The sequence below is a fragment of the Anastrepha ludens genome, chromosome 2, assembly GCF_028408465.1.
Source record: "Anastrepha ludens isolate Willacy chromosome 2, idAnaLude1.1, whole genome shotgun sequence".
Classification (NCBI taxonomy): Eukaryota; Metazoa; Arthropoda; class Insecta; order Diptera; family Tephritidae; genus Anastrepha; species Anastrepha ludens.
The window spans coordinates 51,943,280-51,961,215 of record NC_071498.1 but is presented as its reverse complement, the minus strand read 5'-3'; the positions used below and the strand labels follow the sequence as shown (position 1 = coordinate 51,961,215).

At 35.3% G+C, this 17,936-nt stretch overlaps 1 protein-coding gene across 2 annotated transcripts; it reads left to right on the top strand.

Annotated features, from left to right (window-relative positions):
• The first annotated feature begins 12,321 nt into the window (after positions 1 to 12,321).
• LOC128871006 (pyridoxine/pyridoxamine 5'-phosphate oxidase) lies at positions 12,322 to 17,221 on the top strand. Of its 2 annotated transcripts, XM_054113296.1 has the most exons (5): positions 12,322 to 12,440; positions 12,542 to 12,598; positions 12,657 to 12,813; positions 12,874 to 13,330; positions 16,850 to 17,221. In XM_054113296.1, coding segments are annotated over exons 1-5 (738 nt in total). In that variant the 5' UTR covers positions 12,322 to 12,439; the 3' UTR covers positions 16,916 to 17,221. The 2 variants fall into 2 exon arrangements, with proteins under 2 accessions (XP_053969271.1, XP_053969272.1); XM_054113297.1 differs by having other exon boundaries at positions 12,322 to 12,598.
• Positions 17,222 to 17,936: the final 715 nt, after the last annotated feature.

The following is a 17,936-nucleotide window of genomic DNA, read 5'->3' as shown; positions in this document are numbered from 1 at the left end:
CTTGTGCCGTATTTGGTTTTTTACATCTATTTTGCGAGCAGCCTTTCTCTCTTTTGTTCTCTCTTTCTCACTATCTCTCTTTCCTTTTTTACTGTTTCGCGCTACTTTATGCATTTATATCTTGTTTATATGGCTCGTTGTTTACATCGTTTTCGCCGTATAATAAATATGTGTGTATGTGTGTATGTATAAATATATATAATATTTTCCATATACTACATACCTGGAAATACCGCTGTGAAGTGTCAAAGGATCTGTCAATTTAGTACGGCGCCTATTACATATGCACGTATACCAGCTGCTCTGTGTCTGCCTTGATGGTGTGTTAAGTGTTGCCATCGGTTTTAAGCTTTTTATTGGTGAAGAGTTTAAATTTAAAAGAAAAAGTATTATCAAATGTCAAGTGAAATATAAACACTTTAGTTTTCAGTCATACGTTATTAAATCATACAAGACTAAAACTGTTAGCAGCTACTTTTATACCAGTTTAACTTATACATATATATGTAATACATTAGAGTGGATCGAACTTTAATAGTGTGGAAAAGTTGCACTTTTAGACTAATAAAGTGTGTGCCAAATTTCAGCGCAATCGAACGATATCTTCTGTCGCCAGCAGAGGCCTTAAATTTTGAAATTTCAGTTTAAATTCTGAACAGTTTTAATTTTTTACTATTTGTTATCATACCGGTATATGTATGTTCAATACAAATTTTATATGAGAAGCCCCACCGAAACAATTTAATTCACTACACTGCACTCTGTTTGTTTGATCAAATACGTATGGAGCTCCCAGTAGCTCGTCCTTGCACTGCGAGTTGAATTGGAGTTACAGGAATTACTTTTTCTATTTTTTCTTCCGCTTTATTCGTAAGATATTGTTTCGTATAAAAGCATTTAATTTTAATCTTTTATTAAAAGTTTATATGACGACAATGGCATTAATCAAATTTTCCCTAAGACAAACGTTTAATTGCCTATTATTTGGAAGTCCTAAAGATTTGCCAGATCATCAACTACCAAGTTATGAAGATGTAATGAGATGTTGTTTTTTGCAAAGACGGGAACTGGGAGTAGAGTCAAGAGGAAACAGAGAGCCGGTCTTTTCGATCGTAGCCGGACAAGTTGCCAAGAAAATTATTTGTATTTATAACAAGGCTTCTATTCCCACAGTCTCACATTCACGCGTAATATATTATACATGATAAATGAGTATCATAAAAAGTACAGCGAAATTAAAAAGGGTTTGTATTCTGCACATAGAAGTCCTGCTCTGAAAAAACGTGCTGATGACTTTAAGGAGAGTGCTTCCTGACTTTTTGATATTGGGTAGTCGAAAAAGTCGTTACGTATTTCTAATCAAACTTCAACTCATTTTTTTTTTATATTTATAATGAACTTTATTAAACCAAATATGTACCCATTTGGTCGACCTCCTTTTGCCATTTTTCTTCTAGAGACATTATTCCATCTGTGTAAAACTTTTGTGGTTTCTCGGCGACAAGTAATTTTCACAAGCTTCTCTTGAAGCCAACTTTACTCCATTAAGGGAGTTCTGCATTGACCGAAACAAATGGTAGTTCGATGGTGCAAGGTCATGGCTATATGGTGGATGCATCAAAACTTCCCAGCCAAGCTCTCCCAGTTTTTGCCGAGTCATCAAAGATGTGTGTGGCCTAGCGTTGTCCTGATGAAGACGACGCCCTTTCTGCTGATCAGTTCTGGCCGTTTTTTTTCGATTACTTGCTTCAGTCTCATCAGTTGTTGACAGTAAAGTGTAGAATCAATCGTTCGAGCAGGCTGGAGCAGCTCATTGGTGGATGATTCCTTTCCAATCGCACAAACACACAGCATAACCTCTCGAGGCGTCAATCCTGGCTTTGCGACCATTTGTTGCGCTTCACCACCCTTGCACCATGATCTTTTTCGCACATTATTGTCGTATTTGATCCACTTTTCGTCTCCTGTTACCATTCGTTTCAAAAATGGTTCGATTTTTTTTTGTATCAGCAAAGAATCGAAGATGTTAATTCGGTCCATTAAATTTTTCACAAACAATTCATGTGGTACCCAAACATCGAGCTTCTTTTTGTAACCAGCCTTTTTTAAATGGTTCAAATCCGTTTGATGATGAATGGTTAGTAACGGTCCTGGTCAATATTTTCCATAATTTCATCGACTTTTTCAACGATAGATCGACCGGAGCGAGGGGCATCTTTCACATCGAAATTTCCAGAACGGAAGCAAGCGAGCCATTGTTGTGCTACACGAACTGATACAGCATCGTCTCCGTAAACTTCACAAATTTCATTGGTGGCTGGCGTGGCTTTCTTCCCTTTTTTATACAAAAATTTCAAAATATAGCGAATTTCTTCACTTTTTTTTAACTTCTCCGAATTTTTTTGGTTAAATGAAGCTTAAAATGTCACCTTTCTAACACCAAATGATATGACACAATGTGATTGGTAGCACTGGAGATAGATGACTCCAACGACATCTATGGACAAAATACGAAAAGACTTTTTCGACTACCCAATATTTCAGCTTGTACGTGTTAAGATTTTACAACTTGCTCATGTCCAAGAGGAAGAAAAGTTCCTCAAAAAGAGCAAGCTTTTCTGTCAGACCAAAGAGGTGCTCATATAGTCCGTATCGGAATAGTGTACATACCTGAAACAAAGAAACTTATAGAAAGACAACGATGCCGCGATGAGATGACCAAGCAAATTACTAATAAAAAATTCTGTGGTCCAGAAAACTATCCCTCTTGCTCCACGTTCAGCTGCAATATATCGGAAGTGAATGATGGTTCAGAAAGTGACACCTCTAATTCTTGTATATTTCAACAGTTCGACCTTCAGCTAAGCTCAAAGATCTTGTAAAATATTTACTGACCGGATCTTGTTTGAAACTACCAGACGGACTAGGTACCTCGCACCTAAATATTTAGATGTTGTTAATGCTTCTATTTCTCGGAACGCATTTTTTGCTCTTCCGGAAAGCATCCTTTTAACAATGATGTCTGATGAGAGACGAGAAATTCGCCTCGATGTTCTCGCAAAAATGTTGCAGGCGCGAAATAGTTTCCTACATGCATGTCGCACTCTACCCAATCTCGATTTTGATGCTGCTGATTACAGCAAAATTATAAACTGGTCTTCGGTAAATATAATCTCTCCCCCCGTTCTAAAGAACGTAACAAATGAAATTCTTACGGAGATTTTATCATCCAACAATGTGTATGAGAATATTGCGTTCTCTAAATATCCATGCCACACACTTACGGTGGAGCGAATGGTGAAACTCGTTACTGAAGCATCGCTTCAAGTATGCGGAAGTGACGCTCGGGATGGATTCATTCGGTGTACTTTAGCATCCCCACAAACTATGCCTCAGTTTGACAACAAAGCACAATACTCTGATTTGATAAATATGAAATGAACTATTGTTTTACGTTTAAAAAATGCAGAGTTTCTTGAAATACTTTTTGTTTTATAATTTTTTATCAATATTACAAAATGAGGGCAAAAAAAAAAAAAACTTTGGTAAACATGAAATGTGTTGCTTTAAATTTAGAAACCGCAGTGTTTTCCTGAAATACCTTATATTTTATTATTTTTTTACAATATTACAAAACATGGAAAAGGAACAAAACCAGTTAAAAAAAATTAAATAAAAAATAATAAAAATAAAAAAATAAATTAAAATTAAAAAAAAAATTAAATTAAAAAAATAAGATAGGAACCCTAAGTGCAGCAACCACCACGTGGTGGGTTTTGGGCTACAAAAATTTTTATGTACTCGTATTTTTGCAATCAAAAGTAGGCAAAAAGCTGCACAATCAATAACGTTTTATTATTATTTTATAGGGTTGGCGTCGAAATTCTGTATGTACAAAATTCTGCTTTTTAAAATTCTGCTTTTTTAAAATTCTGCTTTCTAAAATTCTGCTTTCAAAATTCTGTATATATATATATATATAAAATATAATGTTAACAATGTTAAAGAGGTAATGTAATTATTTAACTTATTATTATTATTATTTTTTATTATTATTCGAGATATTAAATAAAAAATAATAATAATAATTTTTTCTTCAGTTCCGATAGAATCCACAGTATTTTTGCGTAGAACTTCTCTTCGCGTGGGCGGCCTTCGGCCGCGCTTCAAAAAAATAACCCTCATCAGTCCAACTCCGGCTACGCAATCCATAGTATTTTTGCGTAGAACTCTTCTAAAAAAAACGAACAGCTGCGAAGAATTATTAAGAAAAGAAATGAATTAAGTCACACTACATATTTAAAAAGAATTCCCAAAAATATAGTAATTGGCTAAACTAAAATATTGTTATCGCTTAAACATATACATATGTATATTTATGGAATAAATGTTTATTTTGTTACTTCTTGTATGACGAATATCACAAAACTTGAATAAAGCAGAATTTTTCGCATTAAACATGTAGAATTTTGAAAAGCAGAATTTTAGAAAGCAGTATTTTAAAAGCAGAATTTTAAAAAAGCAGAATTTTAAAAAGCAGAATTTTTTTGCAATTTAAAGAATTTTGTCAACCAGAATTTTGTAACACAAAATAATGACACGCTCCCTATTTTATAGTGTACAGGTGCTCAATCTTGGATAAATGTATGTCTAATTAGTTTACAGTCCTTATTTTAGGTATGAAATGTACTCCGAAATCTATGCATAGAGAAAAACAAAATAACCTGAAAAAATAAATTTTTTTAGAATATCAACTGAAATCAACATTTTCAATATTTGAGGCCTTTGCTAGCGACAGAAGATATCGTTTGATTGGGCTGAAATTTGGCACACACTTTATTAGTCTAACAGAGCAACTTTTCCGCACTATAAGAATTCGATCCTAAAAAAATTTTTTTCGGCCCACTCTAATTGGCGCATAAACCTTTTTTCGATGCTTGACCGAGCTCCTCCTGATGTTGTTCCAAAAATAAAGGGACCTACAGTTACAAGCCAACTCCGAGCGGCAGATATTTTTTATGAGGAGCTTTTTTCATGGCAGAAATACACTCAGAGGTTTGCCATTGCCTGCCGAGGGGCAACAGCTATTAGAAAAAACTGTTTTTCATTTTAGTCTTTCACCGAGATTCGTATTTACAATCTCTCTCAATCCCAAATGGGATAGTCACGCACCAACCCATTCGGCTATAGCGGTTGGGTTTAACTTATACCCAAATAAAAAACAATAATAAAAAATTATTTGAAAATCTTATTTACCTTTCCATTTTATTAGGTTGTTCAATAAGTTTTACCGCACTTATTTTTATGCGCTAGCACTTATTTTTATGCATTTCAAATGTATCATTTATTTATTTTATTTCAGAAAAGCCAAGTATAAAATGTGAAATAAAGGTTTTCCAATAAGAGGTGTTATTATGAAATTCAAAGAAAAATGATATTTTTTAATATAAACGATCGGATGTTTATTTCATTATAAAGAGGAAGGTATGCCGTTAATAGTGGAAAATAACATCAGGCAAATAACCACCACGATCACGCTTACAGACCACAAATTTTTGGTATCGGGCCATCATTTCTACCGAATGACCGTTATTTCGGTTTGATAGAAATGAAAATAAAAAAAGCAAATTACATTTAAAGCCATCCTGAAGTATAGAAGGAAAAAGTCATTTTCATTAAAACGAATGTCGCAGCCGGATTTTATTTCGACGAAGTCACTAGGGGAATCAATAAAAAAATAGTAAAAAATACCGTGCGCGAATCTGTGGCTTGGCTTCAAAATTTAATGGATGCTTTTCCTGAAAAATGAACCATATAAAATGTTCTAAATAACTTTTTTAAATGATTCCAAATTCCCGTTTTGAAGCTTTCACCTCAAAGAAGAAGATCAAAAATATACGAAAATATTAAGTTACTTCCATTATTCACAATGCCTAGACCAGTAGCGGAAGAAAAAAAACATAAAGATATTATGTGTTTACTACCACACATCCCTCCAGTTTATCATGAACATTTTAGGAATCTTAAAAACTAGAGAAAATTATGAAAATGGCAATTTTTTTAAATAATTAATAAATGTTCATGAATTATTTCATTAAAGTTATTGTTTCAAATAACACTCATAGTTTTTCATTTCATTAATTCATTTATAGGACATTTAATTAATTTTGAAAATGGAATAAGTCAATTAGAGCTTTAAAAACTACATTTAGGTATGAAATTTGTAAAAAATTTCATGCTGATAATAAATTTCCATTAATCAAGACTAAGAAAATTACATTAAAATGTCGCATAGTATGGGCATTTATTATTATTTCAATTGCTGTTTGAAACATGACAAGAGGTCAAAAAATCTGAAGAGCGTTTGAATAATAAAAATTTTGAAAATAACGACATTTCAACTAAAAATCAGCGTAATATAATTTTTCATGGGCTAATAAATACAAATGTTGTCAATTGTAAAATGTAGCTTTGGTAATAAAAGCTATTTAATTGACTTCATTTAAATTAAAGTTTACGTGTGGATTGACGTGCAGCTATGTTTATTTCTCTCTGTTAAGCTTCACCACTGTTAAGCTCGTGCCGGCGAAATCAATAGCCTCGACAAGCAATCGAACCGAATCGTGTCTTCCCAAAGCAGTTACTTTATTTTTTGCGATTTTGACTAGTGAGTCGTTAGGCTTCTTTCCAATAAAAAACAAACGATCAGAACAAACATAAGGAAGAGAAATTGCATGTTTGTGAAAATTCAGAGAATAGCCTGGTAATAATGTAAATTGTGAGATTTATATTAAACAAACTAGTTTAGGGGACAGATACCTGTAAAATTTCGAAAACAAATTTTTTTTTATAAAATGTTAACATAATCCTTTAATATGTCAAAAAATTTTAGAACGTAAATTTCAGCATTTCTTATATTATAGATCGTCAATCGTGACGACTCAGTTCTTTGCGTTCGAGCGCTGGGAGAGGTACGTATTCAAACTTTAGACCTTAGAACTTTTTCACAAAACTATTTTTTTCCGAATTGGCGTACACGATAACTCGAAAAGTTATTGACCAATCTCCCTGAAGTTCTGCACACATCTTTTTTATGATATTACTTTCTATGTGAAAATAATTCGGCCCCAAAATTATTATTATTTTTTTTTTGAAGCATTTTATTCCGCGATTTTTTTATTCCATTTATTGTTAATTCATACAGAAATTATGACATTATGACTGTTCCCTTAACTTTCTCTTCCTAGCTGTGTCGCCCGACTCAGACTTTATAAACAAACAAATGGAAGATGCATGATTCAATTATTAAAGGTTTGCTCACTAGTGACATTCGAATTTTGACACTCCCTTACAAAAGGTTGTATTTAAAAAGGTGCACAAAAAGGAAAAAATTAAATCCTTTTTGGTAAAAATGGTAGCAAAATAGTATTTTGTTACTTAAATGGAAACAAACTGCGAACGGCTTAATAAATAAATTTTAATTAATATTTGAATGTAAATAATGGTATAGATAGAAGTGATTAGCGGAAATTGCCAAGTCTAATATTAAAACAAGAAATTATTTCACATAATCCAAGATTTTATTTTGTGAATTAATTTTTAAATTTAAAACCGCAACGTTTCGCCCATATGAAACTATTTTGTTAAAAATAAATAAATAATTGGCACGTAATATACAATTCTGTTAGGTGTTTCGCCGAGATTCTCCTCCTATTTGTAGCACGCGTTCCACAAGTGGAAGACCCTACAGTTTTAAGCCGATTCCGGCAGATGGTTTTTTATGAGAAGCTCTTTGATACTGGTACTGTGCTTTTATAAGCCTCCTCTGGACACTTCATCCATCCATAGGAAGGTGGGCTCATTTATTATGAGGTCTGCAATGTAATCGATTGTGTCGGGACTATTCAATAATTCTCCCTGCTGTAACTCTTTAGCAAACGCTAGCTCTTTGCAAAACATGAGTTCCGTTTAAATCACCCCATCATAAGAAATAAAGCTTTGTAAATTCTCCATCTCGATCTCGGATTGCGTCAAACACTCTATCATGTCCTGACTTAAGCGGTATCTATTTCATGTCATACTACCATAGTCCTGAACATACCGATGAAAACTCTTGAGCGAGTTGTTGCTCGTAAGCAGACCTTTTTGAAAATGAAATGTTTTTTCTACAAATTTTACTTTTCCTCCACTTTTAATCAAAATTTCTAGAGCTAGCAACCCAGTGTCTTGCTAAGGGAGCCGATTTGTCAAGAGGGAATGAGAAAGCTGCTTACTGAGCAAACCTTTTATTATTAAATCATGTGGAAGATGAATTATTTGTTTGTGAAAAGGAAGATTTGGCGGAAGCAATATAACCTGTCAAACACAAAAAAAAAAATTATATACACACACACTTCCTTGCGACGGCGTCACCCACATCAAAACGCTGAAAAATTGCACTTGGAGGTATTTTCATACTTCGTGCTTTCACAAAACACAATATTACCACGCCATTTACTGGATTTGACAAATATATAATTTCTCTTCCTTGCTTGTTTTGTATTATTAAGGTGCCTGATGTTACATTAGTAAAAAACGGAAAAATTAAAATAACGATTAACGGAAGCCGCAACTTTAATTTTCAATTCGCCTTGATTTCGTACTCATATTCGTAACTGAATTTTCCACGGTATATTCCAAGGCGAATCTATAATCCATATTCGCCTTGGTATATTCTGTCATTCTCGTGAATTTTCTCTGTCTTATAGCTCAATTAGCCAAGACTTAGAATCTACTTTGTTTTCGTAGAAACTTAAGGATATTCTCAGCGTGTCAACACGATTGGACAGCTATATTAGTTTTTTTACGTAAATGTGTTGTGTTGTTTGCTTGTTTGTTTTGTCTTCATGTTCGATGCATTGCCGCTTTGATGCGTTGCAAAGAATGATAGAATACCGTCCGCCGTGATGTGAGTGCTGCGAATAAACAAACAAAAAGAAAGAGGAAAACTTAGAGAAAGCAATAGAAACTGGCAAACACAAGAAATTATGCACACATACACACATCCTTTCTTGGCACGGCGTTATTGACAAAACAAAAAAAAACTGCATTTGGAAGTTATGTTATTATTGTCGCTTTTGCAATTTAACACGCGAAACTTCATTTTTATTTTATTTCCTTTAATTTAATTTTTATTTTATTTTCTTTTATTTTTGCGAAATATATAGTAGAGATTTTTGAAAGGCCATATGATTTCCATTGATGATATTGACATTATCGGCATTAACAAGCGCGCTGTTAGTTCTGCCTTCTCCAAACTAGATAAAGAGGCAAAACGAATGGGTCTGGTGATGAGTAATAAAGTCCTCTCTCGACGAACAAAACTAACACTCTACAAGGCTCTTATCATGTCCGTCATAACGTATGGTGCAGAAGCGTGGACGATGAGAATATCCGATGAAGCGACGCTTGGAGTGTTCGAGAGAAAGATTCTGCGTAAGATATTTGAACCTTTGCACGTTGGCAACGCCGAATATCGCAGGCGATGGAACGATGAGCTATATGAGCTTTACGACGACATAAACATAGCGCAGCCAACGTAGCCGCTGGATCATGTCATACGAATGGATACAAACGGTCCGGTTCTGAAAAGATTCGATGCGGTACCAGCTGGTGGTAGCAGAAGAAGAGGAAGGCCTTCTCTGCGTTGGAAAGATCAGGTGGAAAAGGACTTGACTTCACTTTGTGTGTCCAATTGGCGCCGGTAACTACGAGTAAGAAACGACTGGTGCACTTTGTTAAACTCGGCCAAAATCGCATAAGCGGTTATCGCGCCAATTAAGAAGAAGATATGATTTGCATTTGTAGGGAAAATCTAATTTGTGTGACATATGTGGAGAAATTTTATTCATAACAGGTACAAAAATTTATATAGCAGCATGACTCTCTTACGACTCTCAATGTATGTAGGAACATAACTGAGAGATCTAAAGCTATCAGCTATCTATATTTTCTAAGTAAGTTGAGTTTTGGCTAACAAGAAATACGTGACAGTGGTATAGTAGGTTGGATTAAATTATGCCATACTACAAGGTGGCGCAAAAGTAACCTTGCGAAGTTTTTTGGCTGTAATTAAAAAAAAATGAAAAACTTGTATTCTTTTTGTGGATTATTTTTATTTGGTCTTTTAATTTTTTTTACATCAAGTCGAGAATATGATGTCATGTAAATGGCCGCCGCCACAGTTGATTGCCATTTGAGCCATTTGAGGCATTTTCCATCACTTGGCCAAAACTTTCCGCGATAGGTCCTCACATTCTTGACGGATATTGTCTTTAAGAGCTGCAAGGGTCTGAGGCTTGTTGACATAAACCCGCGACTTCAAAAAGCCCCACAAAAAGAAGTCTGGAGCGGTCAAATCAGGCGATCTTGCTGGCCAGTGCAAATCGCCAAAACGGGAGATTAGGCGCTCGGGAAATGCCTCCTTCAGCATATCGGTTGTGGCACGTGCAGTGTGTGCCGTTGCACCGACCTGTTGGAACCACATGTTTTTCAATCCCAATTCATCAAGTTGCGGCAAAAAGAACTCGTTGATCATTGCTCTGTAGCGCTCACCATTCACAGTAACCGTTTGGCCCGCGACGTCCTCGAAGAAAAAAGGTCCGATGACTCCTCCAGCGAAAACAGCACACCATACAGTGAGTTTGAGCGGGTGTAATGGCCCTTCGTGGGTTACACGCGGATTTTCAGTGCCCCAGAAGCGTAAATTTTGCTTATTTACGTAAACGCTAAGATGGAAATGGGTATCTTCACTCATGATTATTTTTGATGAAAAATCATCTTCCTCTTGGTGGTGATTAAGGATGGCTTGAGCGTATGTTAGGCGCGATTGGCGGTCAGCAGCTAACACCTGAACATCTTCAAATCTTGTACCAAAATTCGCTGTAAAGACCGTCGACTGATAACCATTTTCGTGGCACGTCGTCTGGTTAATGTCGACGGCGCTTCCATGACATCCTCGGCTACAGCAGCAATATTCTCTGCAGAACGGCTACTCCAGGGTCTGCCACGCCTGGCAGCATTTCGTGTTGTGCCAGTCTCTTCGAGGCGAGCGGCTAAACGTCGCAGTGTTTCACCAGTAGGCGTTGGACGGCGAAGAAATCTGCACCGAAATTCAAGTTGTGCCGAAGGCACCGACCGATTATTGGTCAAATAAATAGTCAGCAATATTCCGCGTTCTGGAGCAGTGTAGCGTAACATTGTTTACTCGTATTAACGTGTATTTCGCATATGTTTACTACACAAATGTCAAAACAGAACTGACATTAGGGGCCAATCGCAAAATTTATAGCATTTTCTGATAGGGGGAATACTTTAGCGCCACCTGTTACATATAACATCTATTAGCTTATAATGCGTTCATATATAAGTAGATGATCTACAATTTCGTGCTTAACTCCCAATCCTAGATAATAGCGATACTTTTCGACATACAACCCTGTGTTTTCTGTGTTATCGATAATTATTATTACGAATGTAAAGGGAAACATCAAAATAAAAACTAAATGAAATGCACGCCGGCAAAGAAAACAGGTCTGTAAACATAATTCTAATAAAATTGCTGTTAAATATTATTAATTATGAATTCATTTTACAGAAAAAAGGGTGTGTCTATAAATGCCCTTTTATTACTTATTATAAAATGTGATTTTCTCCAAACTGTTTATTATTAGCAGCCGATTGCGCAATTAAATTAGCTATTGCTTACCTTGTTTTTTCTTCACAACGTTAAAAATAATTAATCAAATCAAAAACACCACAAAAATAATTTCTATGAAGAAAAACCTTTCAAAACAGTATTGACAGCTGATTGTCAATTTTGCAGGTAGTCTGTCACAGGTGAACGGGTAGATTAATTTTGCGGATTTATTGGTAATTAATGCATATGTAAACGTACATTTACACAGTTCTTAGATTCCTAAGATAGAAATTAGAGATGATCATTTTTCACCTATTTTGTATAATATTCCTCCAAATGTACCACACAAAATAGATTTTACGTAGAAATGCAAAAGATATGGTAAGGCGTCAAAGCGAACCGTCGCATTTAAAGAAAAGCAAAAGCAAAGAAAATAAAACATTGTAAACAGGTACGATGAAAAGTCAATATGACTGAGTAACAAATATCTAAGTTTCTACGAAAACTATGTTAGGTTTAAGTCTTGGCTAATGCAGCTCTTAGTGTAACAGAGCTCTTTGAGCTGCTCTGGCAGCACGATTCAATTATTAATAATGCAGCTCTGGCAGCAGCGCAAGCGAAAAGGTAGCACAAAAGAGAACTCCCAAGTCAGCTGATGAGGTAAACAACTGCACATCCAATGAGTGCCAACTTGAGTGCAGCTCAAAAAATCAGTGACTGTCTAATAATTAAGAAAGAAAAAAGTAGAAACGATTAATTAAAAGTAAGTGTTATCAGTTAAACTGAAGTAAGCTGTATAGCCGCTGCAAGTCATTGTTACACTTAGCCTCACTATCACCTTTCTCTGCTCTTTCAACTGATTAGTGCAATTAAGGCAGTTGCTAGCGGTGCGAAAAATGTCTTCAACAGTAAACTTATCGGGTAATTATTAAGATTTTCACAAATTCCAGCTAATTTTCATGAATTTACAATGACACAGCACTACGCGAAAAATATCGTGAAAAGAAAGAGGTTTTCCTCGAAGAAAATATTAAAGTGAAGGAGCCTATCAAATTATTTCGGGAATGGTTGGAAGAAGCGCTGCATACAGAGGAACTCTTGGAACCTAATGCCGCCTGTCTGGCCACAGTGAATAAGTATTTAACTTCAAAATAAATAGTGAATATTATGTTAGAAAATAACCACACCACTCTCAGAGATGGAAAACCCTCAAATCGATTTGTGTTGCTCAAAGAGGTTACCGACGACGGGTTTCGCTTCTTCACTAACTACGGCAGCCACAAAGCGCAAGACATTGTCTGCAATCCAAATGTAGCTATGACTATTTATTGGCTACCTCTTCGTCGCCAAATACGCATCGAGGGTGTAGCAGAGAAAATATCTAAAGAAGAGTCGCTGGCGTATTTTCATCAACGTCCGCGTGCCTCACAAATCGGTGCTTTGGCGAGCGAGCAGAGTGCACGTATACCGTCACGTCAGCATTTAGATGAAATTGAACGGGAAATTAAAGCAAAACTGGGCCCAGATGGTGAGGTGCCATTACCCAATTGGGGTGGATATCTCATACGACCGGAAGCAATTGAATTTTGGCAGGGCCAAACCGATCGGCTGCATGATCGCATACAATTTCGACGAGGCCCAGAAGTGGAAAAGGTAGGCATTTACGGCTTAACTTAATTGATTACTGAACTAGCAAACGATTTTCGGGAAATTTATTGCTAAAGTCGTGCAGTATCACTTCTATATCCGTCCGTAGTTTGTTCGAAAAAACTGCGCTTATCTTCAAAAGTATTTGGCTAGGCGAATCTATAGAAGTTGGAGCACAACAAAATTTACATGTATTACAGTTTGGTATTTTCAATGCCAAAATTTCAATGGGAATGCAAACAAACAAACAAGGCAATAATAAAGAAACAGGTTACTTTGATATTCTAAATACCAAACTGCACGAAAAAACAAATAGGCTGCTCTAGTAATGACACTTTATATGCATTCACATACACCTTTTATTAGATGTTCGAATGACATTTATCGGGAGACACTTACCACCTTCTTAAGCTCCCGACCCCCGAACGCTGCTATTGGAGTCCAACCACCACCCATTGCAGACGAAGAGCTTTAATTTCTCCGCGGAACTTTGGCACACTTACGTTCTGTATACTGTAGCAGGTTAAACTCCTACCTATCCAGAATTGACCCCGACATACTAAACATATGTCCAGCATGTGAAGGCACCCCGATCGACAATAACCACCTTTTCACATGCTCCATCAAACCCAGTCATCTAAAACCCCTCCCCTTCTGGACCCAAACTGTCGAGACTGCAAGTTTCCTGGGCCTACCGTTAGATGAGTTAGACGAAGACGACCGGTGATTTAAACTACACAGACAGAGCAAAGTATACTGCTACAACAACAACATTAGATGTTTGGCAGAGCTTCTCCTCCAATTTGTGGTGTGCGTCTTGATGCTGACCTGTAAATGAAGGGACCTACAGTTTTTTGACGCCAGATAGTTTTTTATAAGAAGTTTTTTCGTAACAGAAATACATTAGGAGGTTTGCCAATACCTGGTGAGTGGCGACGTCTACTAGAAAAACTTTTTCATCATTTGATATGTCGCACTCAAACCAGTTCCGACTAGGAGAGGAAAACACTATTAAGCTAAAACTTTTAACTAAAATCTGAATTTAGACACTTTGAGATGGTAGCTTCGCTAGAGCAGCCAACTGTGTTCCTGTGTGGTTGCGTGTTGCTATGGGACGCCATGCAGCCTAATGTGAAAAAGCTTAAAATGATCCGAGTTATAGTTTGTAATAAGTTTACTCTTATAAAATAATTAAAAATAATAAGGTTGAGATTCTTTTAATAAATTTTTCATTTGGGCAATAACTTTTAATTGTCTGAATAAACAGTTTTTAAGTGCTACAAACAATTCGGAGGTTGTACAACCTTTAGAGTATTATAAAACTTAAGCACATTTGAACTCATCGTTTCCACAACTCATGAATCAGAGCAAATTTGTCTAACCGTCATCGCTCACTGTGACTATATGTAGACTATATTGGCAAATTTGCTTACTCAAAAGCTTTCAGATTTTTTTTTTTGTAATTATTTTATTGTTCCAAATATGGACTTGTTTTATTCAAAATCCCAATTTTGAAGTATTTACTCGAAGTTAACAAAAGTAGCTCATAAAATGTGAATATTTTGGTATCTTTATTTATCCTTCCTTTTCCGATAAAAATATTAATTTGGCTCAACTTTTGAACTTAAACGCTTCTTATTCGTTCTGTCTTTAATGAATTACATTGGAAATGTTTCAATAAATACAAATAAATTATTTTAATAGTTTTTCGGCATAACAAAGCGAAGCGGATTCTTCAAGCAGGCTATTGTACTGAGATCAGAGACAAATGAGGGGTTAGTAGGTATGATAAGATTACTAATCGTATATACAATACACTTTTCTTTTCACTGTAATACAGTCAGAGTTAGTGCAAATCATGCTATGCTTAGATGCTACTGCAAGAATTAACTCAGTAGACACGTACACAAAACACGTACAGACGTAGTAGAGTTTTTTGAGAGCATTTTTCAGCCAAAATTTTATCTCAGTACTTTGCCAAATAAGTGCCACTAGTGACATTCAGTATGAATTTGAAATAAAATAAATAAATATATAAATAATTAGAACTTATATTCTTTTTAAGTGTCTGGCCGAGCTCCTCCTCCTATTCGTGGTGTGCGTCTTAATGTTGTTCCACAAAAAGAGGGATCTTCTGTTTAAGCCGAATCCGAACAGCAAATTTTTATTACAAACTTTTTCATGGCAGAAATATCCTCGGAGGTTTGCCATAGCCTGCCGTGGAGAATAAACACTTTTTCTATCATTTAGTGTTTCATGAACGGAGATTCGAACCTACGCACTTCCGAATGGTAGTCACGCATCAACCCAACATGCCGCTACGGCGCTCGCTAAAATAAAACGAATCATAAATATTATACTTCTTCAGTCAAAATACACCTATCTCGAGTCAACCACAACCTCATTTTTGTAAAAGTATTTTCTTTCCCATAAGATGTACTAGGTTGTTCAATAAGTTTTGCTGTTTTATGGTTTCACTCTATTATTCAGTATAGTCGAGATTCCAATTTATGACTTCCATCCCTGAAGAGGTTAGGGGTAGTCAGAAGCCCGAAAAAATTATGATTTTCAATAAATTTTTTTGCTAGTCAATTGCTTTATTTTACAAAAACAAAAACATTCCATAAATACATCACGTTTCGACTTGACTTTATCAAAATTTCTAAAACAAAAATTAATAATTGTAAAAGTTATCGCTGTCTGTGTGGTGCCCGTTTCTCCAGAAGGCCCTTGCTGTGATCATCACAAGTCTTTGGAGATTCATCTAAAAGCCATCGGACAAGAGAAATTAGTTTTATTATGAGATCATTTTGTGCCTGATCGAAACTTTTTTTTTCAAAATTAACAATATGGCGGCCTCAGGAAATATTTTTCAGATTTTCGAGAAAAAAACCGTTAAGTGTTAAAAAAATCGAAATAAAAAAAAAATATCCTTCGATTATGCACGAGTTTTTTATGCTTTCAAAAGCGGTATACATTTTATTGAAATCTACCAAGCGGTTTTTAAGTTACAGTGATCACCAGTTCAAAAAACATAATTTTGAGAAAAACGCATTTAGAGTTTTGCGAACGCTCCGGAGCGCCCCAATTTTTTTTAAGTTCTGACTACCCCTAACCCATGAACTGAGAACCTTGAATCGCTGCAAAATACGCTTCCATAACTGTTATGAGGTCCATCATTTGTTAAATAACGTTTTCCACGCACAAATTTTTGTAGGCCTGGAAACAGATGGAAGTCGCTAGGGGCCAAATCTGGTAAATACGGTGGATGCTTCAACAATTTCAATTTTAAATTATAAATAAATAAAAATATTTTTTTTCTTTTGAAAACTGAATATTCTTCACGAACTTTTTTCTTCAGCTGGTCTAAAAGGTTACAATAACGTTCAGAATCTACTGTTTTACCAGTTTGCACGTAATCCACAAATACAATTCCTATTTCATCCCAAAGAACTTATGCTTACACCTTCTTAGCCGATTTATGCACAGTAACAAATTTTTAAATTACTGATTATCTCGTTTCAGGAAGTCGACGAGAAGCTGGTTCATAAAGGTGAAAATGGTTGGGTCTATGAGCGATTGGCGCCATAAATCTGCTTAGCAAAAGCCCAACCGCATGCTCGGAAAGTTTACCAAAGGCAACGCAGAAAGTTTTATTTTTATTTTTTTATTTCAACTAATTTCGGGTAATATAATAATATAAATTTTGGTTTCATTGGTTTTTTTTAATAAATCTATGTATATCTTGTATTTAGTAAAAAATATGTGTAGTTAAATATTTCTTGGATTATATATATACTTACATATACAATAATATATATGCATCAATTGTTAATTAGTAAATTGTGAATTGTTTTTTATTCAGAAATTTAAGAATAAATAAGAAAAGTTCTTTTATCTATTTCTGTTTGTGGAATGGAAGGAGGTATGCATTTCCGCTATCAAGTATTTTTTTCCTTTTGATAGTACCGCGTCAATAGCAGAATATCACGTTCTATGAGGATCGTTTGAAAAGTCCGTGCAAAGTCAAAGAAACGACACTACTGGCGCATATATCGAGGATATGTTTACTTAGTAGCATCTTCTGAAAGAACACACACCAACTTTCAAGCAGGTCGGTCTATAGCTTTGTGTTTGACATTCGTTTGAATCGAGGAAATCGTGTGACAATGCACCTGCTCACGTCCCAAATATTCAAAAAACGCTGGAAATGCAACTAGGCTTAGTGGTTCGAAAATTTGTTCAACAGAATGCAAAAGTGTTTTAATCATTATGGAGAACATTTTTAAAAAACAATACAAATTTTTTCAACAACCAATGTTAGTTTTTCCATTGTTAGGTAACCCTTGTATATGCACTTGTGCGCACGTAATTAAGCTGATTTATATTTGTAAAATATTCACAATATTTTTTATGCTGAATTTATTTCGTTAATTTTTGTAAGAATGTTGATCATTTTCTTTTTTTTTCTATATACAAGATTTCCGTAAATGTGCCAGGGCGCATTCATTAAAGGTGGTGGCACTAGACTAACAACAATGTCTTGTACGTTTGATTGAAATGAAATTCTGGCCTGACAGCCACATGGACACGGCGAAAGAAAAAAAAAAAG

Bases quoted from the DNA above. Each gene is read 5' to 3' on its own strand.
- LOC128871006 (XM_054113296.1), top strand. The intron at 12,599-12,656 runs GTAATTATTAAG...ACAATGACACAG, and splicing joins TTCAACAGTAAACTTATCGG to CACTACGCGAAAAATATCGT. The intron at 13,331-16,849 runs GTAGGCATTTAC...ATCTCGTTTCAG, and splicing joins GAGGCCCAGAAGTGGAAAAG to GAAGTCGACGAGAAGCTGGT.